Source organism: Phodopus roborovskii, unplaced genomic scaffold (genome assembly GCF_943737965.1).
Source record: "Phodopus roborovskii unplaced genomic scaffold, PHOROB, whole genome shotgun sequence".
Classification (NCBI taxonomy): Eukaryota; Metazoa; Chordata; class Mammalia; order Rodentia; family Cricetidae; genus Phodopus; species Phodopus roborovskii.
This window is the reverse complement of record NW_026126110.1, coordinates 188,958-203,888: the sequence shown is the minus strand read 5'-3', so window position 1 is coordinate 203,888 and position 14,931 is coordinate 188,958. Positions and strand designations below refer to the sequence as shown.

General features: G+C 36.6%; 1 protein-coding gene across 5 annotated transcripts in view; it reads left to right on the top strand.

Annotated features, from left to right (window-relative positions):
* LOC127218457 (probable ubiquitin carboxyl-terminal hydrolase FAF-X) overlaps positions 1-14,931 on the top strand; it is a 103,566-nt gene that overhangs the window by 17,508 nt on the left and 71,127 nt on the right. For all 5 annotated transcript variants that reach the window (XM_051179484.1, XM_051179482.1, XM_051179483.1 and 2 more), the window contains exons 2-5: positions 6,201-6,454; positions 9,702-9,847; positions 11,963-12,042; positions 14,722-14,834. In XM_051179484.1, the coding sequence (XP_051035441.1) occupies positions 6,359-6,454; positions 9,702-9,847; positions 11,963-12,042; positions 14,722-14,834 (435 nt within the window). In that variant the 5' untranslated portion in view covers positions 6,201-6,358. The remainder of the gene's footprint in view (positions 1-6,200; positions 6,455-9,701; positions 9,848-11,962; positions 12,043-14,721; positions 14,835-14,931) is intronic.

Below are 14,931 nucleotides of genomic sequence, written 5' to 3'. Positions count from 1 at the left end.
TACTTTATGAATTTGATGAGTATATATGCCTCATAAATGGAATCATATGTTTTTTGGTCCTTTTCTGATTGGCTTATTTCATAAAATAATGCAGTCAAATTTATCCCCCCCTTTTTTTGAGGCAGTGTCTGGAACTTTGTATGTAGACTAGGTTAGCCTCAAACAGCCTGTCTCTACCTCCAGAGAGTGCTGGGATTAAAGGTGCGTACTACTATACCTGATTTAAAAAAAGCAACACATAGAAGTACCGATTTCTCCCCATCCTTACCAACGCTCCCCCCTTCCACCTTTATTACAGCCATCCTGAGGGATATGTGATAGACATTTGTGGTTTTGATATGTATTTCCCTTGTGATTAATAATGTTGGGTAATTTTTCATGTGTTTATTGATCATTTATCTTTTAGAGAAATATCTCTAGATCTTTTGCTCATCTCTCAGCTAGATTTTCTTTTGAATTGGTCAAATATTTGTCTATTGTAAATATAAGTCCTAGTTAGGTTATTTATCATTTTCTTCCTCCATTTAGTTGGTTGCCCCTTTGCCTGTAGAGTGTCACTTGAACTCTGATTATTACATTTATTTATAGGGGTGTCTGTCTTTCTGTGTGCCTATGTGCCATAGTGCTCAGTGTGGAGGTCAGAGGACAACTTGTTGGGAGTCTGTCCTGTGTACCATTTGAGTTCCATGCAGGGATTGAACTTAGTTTGTCAAGTGTGGTAGCCTTTGACTCATTCGGGCATCTTACTGGCCCTTACTTTAATTTTCTTTATTTTTGGTGCTGGAGATTGAGCTTTAGTGCCCATTAACTGTGCTACACCCAAAACCTTCAAAGTTTGTCATTTTAATTAAGTCTGTTTCTTTTGTTGCTTTGCTGATAGAAGAATCCATTGCCAAATCCTGGACCATTGATATTTGCCTTTTATGCTTTAAATCTGTGAAGGCAAAACAATGTATTCACACCAAATTTTCTGTTTCAAGATGTCTTAGGATTTTGTCAGTTTCATTATTGAGATGTCTTGGTTTTGATCTTTACATGTATTCATCCCACTTGGAATTTGTTGAAAGCCTTAGATGTCTTTCATTAATTTTGGGGTTAGGTTTTGACCATAATTTCATCACAGATCTTTTTTATCTTATTTCACATCACTCCGATCTGTTCAAGTTGTTCTTGCTCTTTCAGATTGCTAACAACCTGCAAGTTTGCTGATTGTTTCTTGTGACAGACAGTTCTGCTGTTGAACCACATTAGTGGATTTTTTATTTCACTTATACTTTCCAAGTCCAGACCTGTTACAAGCTGTCTGGACCTCTTCTCTCATGTCCTCCTTGTCTCTCTCTAGTCCTGCCTATCTTCCTTGTCTCTAGTCCCGTTTATCTTGCTTTCCTATTGGCCAACAGGGCCAATAAGAGATAGACTGACATCTCCCATCACAGACCTTTTACTTTACTCTTGGATTTTGTTTTTGTTTTTCAAGACAGGGTTTCTCTGTATTGTTTTGGAGCCTGTCCTGGAACTCGCTCTGTAGACCAGGCTGGCCTCAAACTCACAGCGATCTGCCTGCCTCTGCCTCCTGATTGCTGGGACTAAAGGTGTGCGCCACCAACGCCAAGCTGGATTTTGTTTTGTTTTTTAATGTCCTTTTTTTTTTTGGTCTCCTTATTGATAGTTCATTTTTTTAGGATATAACATATCTTCCTTTACTAGTAGCATGCTTTCCTTGAATTCTTTGTGAGAATTTGAAAGCCTTCTAAATTGTACATTTGGACTCTCCGAAAGCCAGCCCCCCACCCCCGCAAGGTGGCCCACACACTTCTGTTTTTCATGCATTGTAATTTTTGATGTAAAACTGGACATAGAAAGTTGGGTAGTAATTTTTACCTCATCACCACCAGGAACTCTTCTTATTTATGTAATAACTAGCAGAACAATTTTAATAAATCTTTCCTGCTATTCCTTAATATGTAGCCTATAGGACCCTATGTAGAGATGGCCATGTACAGTCACTTGGGGATGACACACTGCAAGTCTCTCTGTTCAGTGTTCCAACAAGCACTGTATGTGTCTTTTCTTTGCCTGCCCACTCTTCCACCCAACTATTAGCTTTTACTAATTACCTATTGATTGTTCTGTTGTATTACATGATGTTTTAAGTTCTAAAATTCCCCACAGTCTGATCCATGATCCAATTAAGTTCTCATTTTTCAGGGATAGTCCTTTGTGCTGGTTCTTAAGGTTCTATTCTGACCTGGGGTGATTGTTTGTAACTCCATTTTCCTTGTTCTCTTTGGTAAATTGCTACCTGGGTAGTTTAATTTACTGACTTCTGTGGAACTACCAACATCTTAATTGAAATAAAGCCAGTTTATTATAAGAAAAGAGGTTTCTGTTCTTTCCCCCTGGTGAAGCCTTTACACCACTTCAGAACTGAAAGCAGCAGACTGTAGCTGGCTTCTGTCATAGTTAAAGCCCCTGCTTCTCCTGAGCAGAGTGCTTCATGAAGGCAGCATCCACTCTGTTAATCTCAGCCTATCTCCTGCGTTGGAACCCTGACCCTTCGGATGAATTGGGGTGCGAGCCATTAGGACTGTTGTATTCCTGGCTTGCTTGCTGTCCTTGAAGTAGAATTTGTGACCAACAAGTGGGTCCTGGGTGGAACAAAAGAGCCCAGAGCTCTAAAATTCTTCCCTGCAATAGAGCCTCTTGCTGGATTGATGAGAACTCTATCTAGCTCTTTCCTCTCCCTTAGGAGATACCATTAACTAGAAGGGGAGAGACCCCTGTTCTTTGGTGTGCTCCTCTGGAATGAAATGGTGATGGTTTGAATGCTAGGCTTTGTTATTACTTTAATGTGGTAGATTTTTCTTGATCAAAAATTTTGTAGTTATATGTCCTTACGACAGTTTCCAGAGACTTACTTTTTTTTCCCACCTGCTGTTGGTGGTTTTACTGAGGAAACTGCCAGACAGAACTTCAACATTCTTGAAATCATTTTTAGTTTAAAGTTTGTCAAATTAACAATAACCACTGAAAAGTTGGTTTTGAAAAGCCCTAACATTTACTGAACCTTTTAGTGCCATAATTGTATGTGTAGAACTTGACAGACCTCACTGTGCAGAAAGCCTGAATAAGAGAATTTGGCTAATTATCGAGCATTTCTAAGTTCAGTACAATTTCTATTGTCATAAGGAATTTCAAGTGCAGGGTGCAGGTCTGTTGCTATGACTTATAGGAAGTTATCCTTAGGAAAGAGTCATAGACAGATGGCAGTGAACTTAGAAAATACATGTGGAGGGCTTTAAATAGTGTTGAAAATAGAATGTGAATATTTAATTGACATACCAAAGAGTAATTGAACATCTTCATTTGCATTTTCTAAATTGATGTTGTGAAATTGTCTAGAATTGGCATCACACTTAGAACCTTGTTCTTAATGTTTTGAACCATAAGAATTCAGAATGATGAGGTCATATACTGATAACTACAGGAGTATTGGGAGCTAGGACAATGAAATCTTTGATTCCTGAGATAAGGATAAATTTTAAATAAAGCCAGGTGGTAGTGGTGCACGCCATTTAATCCCAGCACTTGGAGGCAGAGGTGAGTCGATCTCCCAAATTCGAGGCCAGCCTGGTCTACAGAGCGAGTTCCAGGACAGATTCCAAAGCTACATGAAGAAACCCTGTCTTGGGGGGAAAAAGTTCTTTTAAAAAAGATTTAAGTGCTTAGAGATGTTTGTATTAATGGCTATGTGCTAAATTGTTAAACTATAAATGTGCTGTCAATCGCCATAGCATGACCTTTTGTGTACCCATTGAATAATATTTTCTATAAATCTTTGTATGTCTTTGTGGGTCCAGAGCTCAATGTTGGCTTATCTTCCTTAATTACACTCCACCTTATTAATTTTTTAAAATTTATTTTTAATTAAAAAAGTATGTGTCTAGGTGTTTTACCTGCATATATGTCTGTATACCACATGCATGCCTAGTATTTGAGAAAGCCAGAGGAGGTTATCTGATTGGAGTTACAGAGGATTATGAACTGCCTTGTGGATGTTAGGAATCTAACCTGAGTCCTCTATAAGAGCAGCCAGTGCTCTTAACTGCTTTTATTTCTCCATCCACTTTAAATTTTTTACTGCATGTGTGGGTGCATGTGTGTCACAGCATGTGTGTGGAGGTAAGAGAACAGCCTGCAGAAATTGGATCTTTACTTCTACCATGTGGATCCCAGGGATTAAACTCAAGTTGCTATGATTGGTGGCAAACATCAGAACTAACTGAACTGAAACTCAAGAGATTCAGCAAACCCAAGGGATCCTCCTACCTCTGTCTCCCAGTACTTGGATCACAAGCACATGCTACTTTTCCTGGCTATGGGAGTGCTAAGTATTCAATTTAGGACCTCCTGCTTGTGTAGCAGGAATTTTGTGCACTGAGCTATCTCCCCAGTTCATTATTTTTTTTAATGTGTGTGTGTTTTTTTTAATGAAGATAACTAGTTAAGTTTTAGAAGAATACTTAATACTGAAAAGTTCAATTTTGGGAAGCATTTCTTTATCAAAATCTTGATTGGTAGATTTCTGTAGTTTTGCCCCTTAGTACTTAGTACTTTGTTTTGTTTTGGGGGGTTGTTGTTTGTTGTTGTTTGTTTGTTTTTGTTGTTGTTTGAGATGGTGCTTCTCTGTATTGCTTTGGAGTCTGTCCTGGAGCTAGCTCTGTAGATCAGGCTGGCCTTGAACTCACAGAGATCCACCTGCCTCTGCCTCCTGATAGCTGGTAATAAAGGCATGTTCCACCAACACCTGGCTGCTCCTTAGTACTTTTTGTCTGGTATGATTTTCTCATCACTTTTGCCAAATAGTTTTGGTTTGACTATAGGTTAGGACTTTGAAATACATACATAAGGAAGGAGGTATGTCTTGTGTGTCAGTTTATGCCTTTTTGTATGGTAGGCAAGAGAGATGATCATTCAGAGGTCACCAGTTGAATTCCCAGGACCCACATGACAGATCACAACTGTCTCTATAATTCCAGTTCCAGGAGACCAGAGCTTCCTGGGTGTGTTTTCCAGAACTTGTGGTGTAACAGTCTTAGCTTCAGTTTCAAGGGATCTGTCTCCCTCTTCTGGCCTCTGAGGTCATTGCTTGCACAGGCAAAAACAGCCTTACATATCAAATACTGAGAAAGTTTTCTATCAGAGACCTATAGCCAGTCACCATTTCATTTTCTTCATTTAACTAACTGATAAAGGTACACTTTTTTTTTACTTTAAGAAGTAAAAATAGATTTGGTTCTGAATGAATAGGTTTGAATAAACTACAGCTCTTATTTTTGACTCTGTAAAAGGGGGAGAACAATATTTAACTTTCTGTAGTACACAGATGAGAGAAACAAATGAGTGCTTGAAAGCCTCTTGTACTTTGTAGCTATGATGCTGAAGCACAATAGCTCCAAGTATGTTTTATATACCATGCTTTATATTTGATCTTGACTGTCCTTAAGTCAGATTATGAGTAGAAATTGTGTAATGCTTGTAGGCAACCTCTTAAAGAGCCAACGAGTTAACTGAGTTAGGTGATACTTCAATTTTAGGATTGTGTGGTCTTTACTCTTTATAAAGAAAAATCCCCCTCCCCCAAAACATGTCATGAGGTTTGAGGTCTTTTGGTTTGGGAATGAGGATGGGACATAAACAATAGAGCTTGGATTTCTCATGATCTAAAATCCAAGGTCTAGGCGTGAATAGGTTTGTGTGTGTGCATGTTTTGGAGAACTTGTTGCTATCTTTGTTAGATGAATGGACTTTCTTTATGAGTCAGTTTGTACTTTATGTCCCGAATATACATGGTTTTGCAGTAAACTTAAGACATCAGCCAGGTAAGGACAAGTCACCATTCCATGATCTGAGTGGCAGCTAACTCTTGGTATTGCCTTTGGAGTTAGTTCCAGTAAAAAAATTGAAATATTACTTGACAAAGTTGGACTTGTTTAGTTTTATGGTATAATAGCTACGGAACCATTATTAGTTTAAGTGGATGTAGTAATGAAGCTTTAAATTTTCACTTTTTGCCTATCATTTATATTTAAGTTATGCTCTCTTGACCTAATATACTGGTGATATTAAACTTGAATAGTTTTTAGTTCATGTTAGTTATATCTAAAATAAAATGTTCTCTTTTTCCCTTCTACTTATAGGTTATGCAATGGTCTCTGCAAGATGTTTTATTCTTGAATTGGAGCTTTTTAAGACTGACAAATGCTGGTACTTCATCTTCTATAAGTGGACTATAATTTCTTTTCTTAAGACAACTACATAAGCAGACAAAATTGCAAAAATCTGCCCTGTGTCGAGTATGACAGCCACGACTCGTGGCTCTCCAGTTGGAGGGAATGACAACCAAGGCCAAGCTCCTGATGGACAGTCTCAGCCCCCCCTCCAACAGAATCAGGTAGGATATTAAAGATTCTAGTAAAGACACATTGGTATATTTCCTGTACTCTAGAGTATGGAAACATAGAAATGATTCTGAAGCAAACAAAATGAATGTTTTGTTTAAGAAAAGTAAACACAGGTCTTTGGCACTAACAAAAAAAACTCAAGCGCTGAAAGCAACATTGATAGTTTTTCTTGTCTTTTCCAGTCTTCAATAAAATGAACCATTTAAACCCTATGTTGATTCTGGGGGACACCATTGTATTGTTTAGTAGAGTATGGACTAAAGTGGGTTGTTTGCTTGCTTGCTTTTGTTTTTCGAGACAGGGTTTCTCTGTTGCTTTGAAGCCTGTCCTAGAACTAGCTCTTGTAGACCAGGCTGGTCTTGAACTCAGAGATCTGACTTCCTGTGCCTCCCAAGTGATAGGATTAAAGATGTGTGCCACCACCACCCTGCTAAAGAGTATGGACTAAAGTCTTATTATTGGTATTTAAATATCACCTTTTATACCATACCAGCTTTATGACTGGGTAAATTATATAATCTCTAAGCCTTGGTTTCTTCATTTGTACGACAAGGATAATAATAACGGAACTTAATGGCATTGTTTGAGTAGTAAGTGAAATAACATTTGTTAAGATCTTACTTAGCATAGATACTGGTGTCAGTCTTGCTTGCTTTTAAAGCTCTTAAGGTAATAATATTTTTCCGTTTTCTCAGTCGACTTACGTAAGGTTCCTGGTTCTTCTGTTTCTTCCTGTTCCACCATTAGAAAATTTTACTAGTAAAATTTACTAATTAAAAACAAATACTTGATTTTATAAGCATTTTTTTGAGACAGGGTCTTTCTATGAAAGCCCTAGCTGTCCTGGAACTTATAATGTAGACCAAGTTGGCCTCAAGCTTAAAGATCCACCTACTTTTGCTTCGAAAGTGCTGGGGTTAAAGATGCGCACCACTGTGCCCAGCCTAGATTCATCTTTTTGAAGAATGATTTTTCTTTAAAAAAAAAAATTAAAATGTTCTATTCATCTAGAATGCCAACTTTATTTAGATGCAGTTGTTTATAATGCTGTCTGTGCACTTGTGTGCTGGGATAGAACTCAAGATCTTGTATATGCTAAGTGTGTACTATATAACTTGAAACTTTTTTCACCCCAGATCCCATAATATCCTTTTCACTATTTTTTTATAGTATATTGGAGGCTTGGGATAGTGTGTCTTTGTTCATTTCTTATACTGCTAATTTGTATTCTCTCTCTTGATCAGCCTTTATAGTCAATTTCATTAACACCCCTCCCCCAAATTTTTTGGGACTTTTGATAACCTATCTAAAACACACCACAAACTTTTACCCTTATCTAATTGTTCTTCTCTGCTTTTCTTTGGATTTGATTTTCTTGTTTTCATCTCTTGAGATTTATTTTAGCCCTTTCTAATCTATACAGTTTTATACTTTGAAGAATTAAGTTGAATAATACAAAGAGTATTATTTTGTGATTTTGGGGCTGGATTTTTACTGTTCAGCTATTGAAGGTTAGATATTCTATCATTAGTCTGATAGAAAAGACATTTTTTTCTCTCTGCCTCCTCCTTTGCCATTTGAGAGAAATGAGCAAGCAGGGTCCTCCCACCAAAATGTGTCAACTTTGTTAATTCATGTCCTTTTCCAGTTCCCACTTTTGAAACATAAAATGGTAATATCATGGTCACAAAACTTGACACATAAAGTCTTTTTTGTCCCATAAATTTGAAGGCCAGTATGCAAGTTCCTGTAAGTATAGTCAAAGGGCAGTTGGATACCAATGATTACTATTCTTAAACTAGGAACTAGTAATATCTTTCTCTTTTCTGCTTTATTACCTGGAGGGAGGGAGGAAAAGAGGAAGGGAGGGACAGAGAGAGAGAGAGAGAGAGAGAGAGAGAGAGAGAGAGAGAGAGAGAGAGAGAGAGAATTCTAACTTTTTTGTGATTTCCATGGTTTTGCAGGGCTTTCAGTGAAAAGAAATCATGTTCGTTAACATTACACTTGTTTTGAGATAGTGTAGCTCTGGTTGTCTTAGAACTCCCTATATAAACCAGGCTGGCCATAAACTCAAGAGTTCCTTTGTCTTTGCCTCCCAAGTGCTGAAATTAAAAGCATGTGTTATGGGGCCAGAGAGTTGAGGTGTGGCCCTGGTTAAGAGCTCTGGCTGCCCTTCGGTACAATTCCCAGCAACCTCATGGTGGCTCACAAACCATCTATAATAAAGTCTGGTCCTCTCTTGCTGGCCCATAAAGGGAATCTCTTAATTAAAATTTTAACTTTAAAATCTGTGCATATAGAGTAAATTTTAAGACTTCTAGTTTGTCATAAAAACCAGTGACAAGTAGTATGAACATTTCTCAGATGTGGTATCTGAGAAGGTTCTAGAATCTAATTTGACAGCGTATGTGAATAGTTTTAGAAATAAATTATCTATATGTTGTAGTTAATATTTCTAGTATCCTATCCTAAAGAAAAATTTGTTTCCTACAAGGACAAGGACATGACAAGGACTCATTCATTATATTACATTAGTTTTAATTTATGTAATGCTAAAAATTTTGACTACATATTGAATGAAAAGGTACAGCTATAGTCCCAATTTTATTCAAAATTTATATATATGTGGATATTATTTTCTTGTTTTGTTTTGTTTTTCGAGACAGGGTTTCTCTGTGGCTTTGGAGGCTGTCCTGGAACCAGCCCTTGTAGACCAGGCTAGTCTCAACTCACAGAGATCTGCCTGCCTTTGCGTCTGAGTACTGGGACTAAAAAGGCGTGAGCCACCAATGCCCAGCTGTTTCTTTCTTTAGCGCATAAAAAGATCACAAGAAGGCCATTAAGATGTCATTCCTGGTGTTTTATTTGTTGGTGTGGTATTTAAAATGTTTAAAGTTGGTTTTGTCTTTATTTTCTATGAGCATGTAAATACAGAATAAAGTGTTTGGTTTGTTGTTTAAAATAAAACAAGTTTCTAAAGTTACAAACTTCAAATTAGCAGTTTGTATGGGGCTTCCAGTACTTGAGTTCTCTGCCTGGTGGCTTATGTAGTAACTGCAGTGTTCTTCATCTTGTAAGTGTAAAAGTTCTTCATTAGGTTGCTTCAGCACAAACTTGTAATTCAGTGTAAAAAATTTATGCTACTAACATTTTAAAAATAATACTAATCTCTTAGTGTTTGGACTGTGTGTGTGTGTTATAGAAACTTATATGTGGAATATTTAATTTTTAATCAAGACTTCATCGCCTGATTCTTCCAATGAGAATTCCCCGGCAACTCCTCCTGATGAACAAGGTCAAGGTGATGCCCCTCCACAGATTGAAGATGAGGAACCTGCATTTCCACATACTGACTTGGCAAAGTTAGATGATATGATTAACAGGTGAGTTGGTTTTGTTTCTAGTGTATATAATGCATAAGAAAACCAAGTTTTTCAGCATTATTTGTGGTGAGTAACACAAAGATTGCAAAGAGGAATCTGCTGCCTTAATTTTCCCATCATAGTCACTGCCAAGTACTTTATAACCCATGGTTCTTGGTGGATATAATGAAAAAGAGCACAAACGTTAGTAGTGAAGTTTTTTAGGTTAACAACATGACCCTAGCTGTTCGTTTCCAAAGTAGAACTGTTTATGTAGTTTGCCTTTTTTTTTTTTTTTTAAGAGTTGATGAGCTTTTCAACTTGTATATTGATTCTTAACTTTCGGGTAGCAACAAAATAGGTCATAAGGAAGTTTCTCAGAGCATGCCCTTCATTCTGACTCAAGAGAACGACACTTTAAAGATGTTCTTGGGGGTAAGGAAAGGATATAAAGGAACAGAAGAGCATGTCAAAAAACCCTGTCTGAGCATAGTCCTAACTGGGTGGTGTGAGCTCAATGACCCCGCAGAAAGGGTAGTGGGCACTGGAGCAATGGCTGGTCCATTAAGCGTACTTGCTTTTCCAGAGGACTCGGGTTCTATTCCTAACATCCACATGATAGCTCATAGCTGTTGTCTGTTAGTCTGCACTCAGGGAATCCAGTATCCTCTTCTGATCTTCAATGGCACCAAGCATGCATGTAGATATAATACTCATACACAAAATAAATTAAAAATTAATTATTTTAAGAGAATAATGAAATTGTACTCTCTTATAGGCATTTAGCCTTACTTTTTGTTGTATTTTACTTAATAAAAGTCTAAACTGTCAAAGCTGGGCATTGGTGGTGCACGCCTTTAGCCCCAGCAATTGGGAGGCAGAGGCAGGTGGATTTCTTTGTTCAAGGCCAGCCTGGTCTACATAGTAATTTCAAGGACAGCCAGAGCTGTATAGTGAGGCACTATCTGGAAAAAAACACACAAACAAAAATCTCAATTCCTTTAGTAATAAGTATGCATTGTTAAGCATAGAAATATGTTATGTAATATATAGTAAATAGATAAAATTTACCTAACACCTGCCCCTAGCTTAACCCCCCCCATATCCCAACCAAAAATTTCTCTTAAATCAGTACATTTTCCCATATTTGTTTGTATTCACTATTATATATGTATTGATTTTCCTATAAATATAAAATATAATTTTTAACAGGTTTTATTTGTTTGAAATATTTCAATTGAAGGGAACGTTTAACATCTAGTAGTAGCCTGTAATGATCGCATGCAATGGATTGTTAAATTAATGTTAAGGTTATTTATAATGGTCCTTAATTGTTCTTAATAGCACAGATGACATAATAGAAAATTGCATTGTTACTTTTTAGTTTTGTTCCGTGGTTGGTAAAATATACAGGCTAGATACTAGGTTGCATAATAGACAATTCTTTATGGAAGAAAATGCAAAGGATGTTTGTATATAAATGAATATTTCTATAGGTAATTAATGGGCTGCTTTTATTAAATAAAGGGGCAAGAGTAGTTGGGAATTTTACTAGCTCTTAGAGATTTCAGTGGTTGGCTGGAAGAAGGTTAACTCTTCTGGGGAACAGTGGGTGAATTAAATGGTGATGCTTGGGAAAGCCAATGAAAAGGATGGATGGGCAGATGGCTGGGTCAGCACTGAAACTAAAGAGAATGCTGCATCCTTGTTTGAGGGAGGGTCACATGTGGATTCTGCAAATCCTTTTTTAGAAAAGGTTGATAGATTATGAGGCATAAATCGGTCTTGGCCTCCTGAAGGCTTTGTTCTTCTTCGTGAAGAAGATCAATGCATGCGTCTTCAAATCTTAATTCTGAAAGCCCTTTCCTGGGAAGGTTTAATAATAGGCTTCTGTGATGCCTAATTGATATTATATTAGTTTCTTATTTTGTATTTTTAAGTGTTCTTTTAGAGACATCAAATGGTGCTGAATTGTAAAAAGCCATTCACCCAGCCACACTGTTTTAATATCTAATGTTATTTTAGTTAATATTTAATATTTTCATAGTGAAATAAATAATTGTAATTAGTAACTGACTTATTATCTCTTTTATTTAGTGCATAACCTGTAAGCCTCTTTATTTTATAAATTCCTAGGCCTCGATGGGTCGTTCCAGTTTTGCCGAAAGGGGAATTAGAAGTGCTTTTAGAAGCTGCTATTGATCTTAGTAAGAAAGGTATGTCTCAGTGTCATGCTTTTCTTCTGAGCCATCTCTCCAGTTCCTTCATGTCATGCTTTTCTAAATGTGTGCTACTAGATATATTTTTACTTTTTTACTGAAAATTTGTGCATAGTAACCTTACAGATAGAGCTCACATTCGTTTAAAAAGGACAACCCTCAAGAATGTTAGACAGAAAATGTATTTGTATTCATAGTTCTAAAGAAGCAAGTCCATTGTATAGATTTACAATCACTCAAAGATTTATTCCTATTGTGGGAATTCCATAATATACACAAAAATTTTTATAATGAAGTAGGCAATGCTTAGTACAAATAAATATCTTTTAGGTTTAACTAGCTGTGGAAGTGGGCACTTTTGGTCTTGAGATAAGTAATGTGCAAACCTGTAAATTACTAAACTTTCCTGTGATTCTTTGAATAAAGAATTTTGGGGATTTCTTATTTGCTCATTGTGTATAGGGTTGTGATATACATGGCAATCAAGAACTTGCAAGAGTTGATCTTTTCCTTCCATATAGTTCCTAGACACTGAATGGTTTTCAGTATTGGGTTTTTTGAGCCATATGGCTGGCCCAAAAGAGGAGCTCTTTTCTTTAAAAGAAGAGACTTGTAAAGTGGTTCTATGTAAAAAGAAATAGTTAAAAATCCAATAAAAGGAATCTGGTGCTCAGTTGTCCAGAAGTAAAAAGGTTAATGTTGGAACTGAACAATATTAAATTACTGTGGTGGTGTATTTCTGATATGGCTGGATTCTCTTAGTAGAACACTATGGTTGTGGTACTGTTTTTTAAGGCACTGGGATTTTGGGGAGGGATGGTTTCAAGACAGGGTTTTTCTTGAGTAGCCCTGGCTGTGTCCTGGAACTCAGTCTGTAGACCAGGCCACACCTGCCTCTGCCTCCCAAGTGTTGGGTACTGAAATTAAAGATATGTGCTGCCACCTCCTGGCTAAGGCGCTAGAAATTAAAAGGAGCAACATTTGTTTTCTAAAATAGTCTTTTGTATTATATTTTTATTACTGTGACAAATAACACACAGCTTATAAACAGAAAAAAATTATTTTAGGTCACATTTTTGGAGATCTCATAGGGTTATGGTTAGGGCCACGGGAAACGAAAGATAAAGAATCTCACAACCGCCTTTGAGGGGAAACCCCTACTATTTTTCAGATTTCTCACTATATTCTACCTTTTACAAGGGTTTTCCAAGTCCCCATATCACTAGAGTGGTGACCAAATCTTTGGAGGACATACATGTGCTTAAAACATAACCACCCTGGGTAACGTTAAGCAGTTTGCATTACTTATTGTCAGAATTAACATTTTTCTTTGGCAAGGGGAACTTTTTATCTCACTCCTCTGTAAAGAATTCTTGTTATGCCTTACCAATCTTGAAAAGCTATGAAAAAAGTTAATCAGATTATGATTGTTTATCACTATGTAATAAAAACATGATATTTTATTTAATACTGTTGACATTTCAGTGGATTTGTATCCCTCTCCCATATGTATTGTGGGCACCATAGTTTATTTTAGATGAGGCTTAATTTTAAAAGTTTAAATCAAAATCAAATATTTTTTGTATAAATTGAGATCTTAAAGGCATTTTTTTTTTATTTGGTGGCACATGGCTTTGTTGTCTTTCATATTAGTTGAGATGAAGTAAAGATAAAGTATAGGGCTGGCAAGATGGTCTGGTGATCCATATTCAATCCCTGGAGCCCACTTAAAGGTGGCAGGATCAAACTGGCTCCACAGAAAAGACACACACACACACACACACACACACACTGCATTTTTTTTTTTTTAAAAAAAGACAAATATGTTCTTGGCTTGGAAGAAGAGAGATGTATATAGACAGTGAAACAAAGACAAAACAATTCATCTTACTTGGTTAGAGAATAGTAAAGATATGAGTGGGTGCTAACTACATAGTTTGCAAACCAATATTTTAAAAAATAATTGTGAAATGTATTATTTAAACCTTATTTTCAGGAAAACGCTATGAAATATTTAGTATTTTTAGCAGCCACATGGTACCATTTTGGTTTTAAGATATAGTGTCATAATTTTTAGCATTTTTGGTTAACTTTTATTTTCCTTTTTTTTTTTTTTTGGTGGGGGGTCATAGATGATTAACATAAGATCCTTGTACATGTTAGACCCTTGCACTGAGCTGTAGCTCCAGTCCTTAGTTATTGTTAATATTATAACACTGAATGAACTTTTGTATAATTGTTTTAGAAATCTATTTGGGAGACATGACAATATTGCTGAGCAGTTAGTTATGAATGTTTGGTGCACTTGGAGTGGGGACCTAGAATTTAGTTCCTAGGCCCATAACCACCTGTAATGCCAGCTTCTGGGAATCAAACACCGTCTTCGGACCTCTTATAGTACCTGCATGAAACATGGTATACGCTCAGGCTGTCACACAGATTTTGTGTGTGTGTATTTCTATAAGTGATAACTTTTAAAATTTATTTTATTTCTAAATTAAGTTTCCTTTCTGATATGCAGAAACTTTGAAATAATGATAGTGTTAAGATAATGCTGTGAACTTTTTTCCAGAAGTACTCTTCAACTGTTAGCCTGTCATCTAGGTTCCCAATTATGTCTTTCATCATATAGTTGGGCATAATGAAATGTTTGTTTGTTTTTCTCCATTTTCTTAGGCCTTGATGTTAAAAGTGAAGCATGCCAGCGATTTTTCCGAGATGGGCTAACAATCTCATTCACAAAAATCCTTACAGATGAAGCAGTGAGTGGCTGGAAGTTTGAGATTCATGTGAGTTTTCTGTTTGACTTTTAAAAAGCAGATTATATAATGGATCCTTTGGGTGGAAAGGACAAGTGTGTGGTGGTGGTGGTGTGTGTGTGTGTGT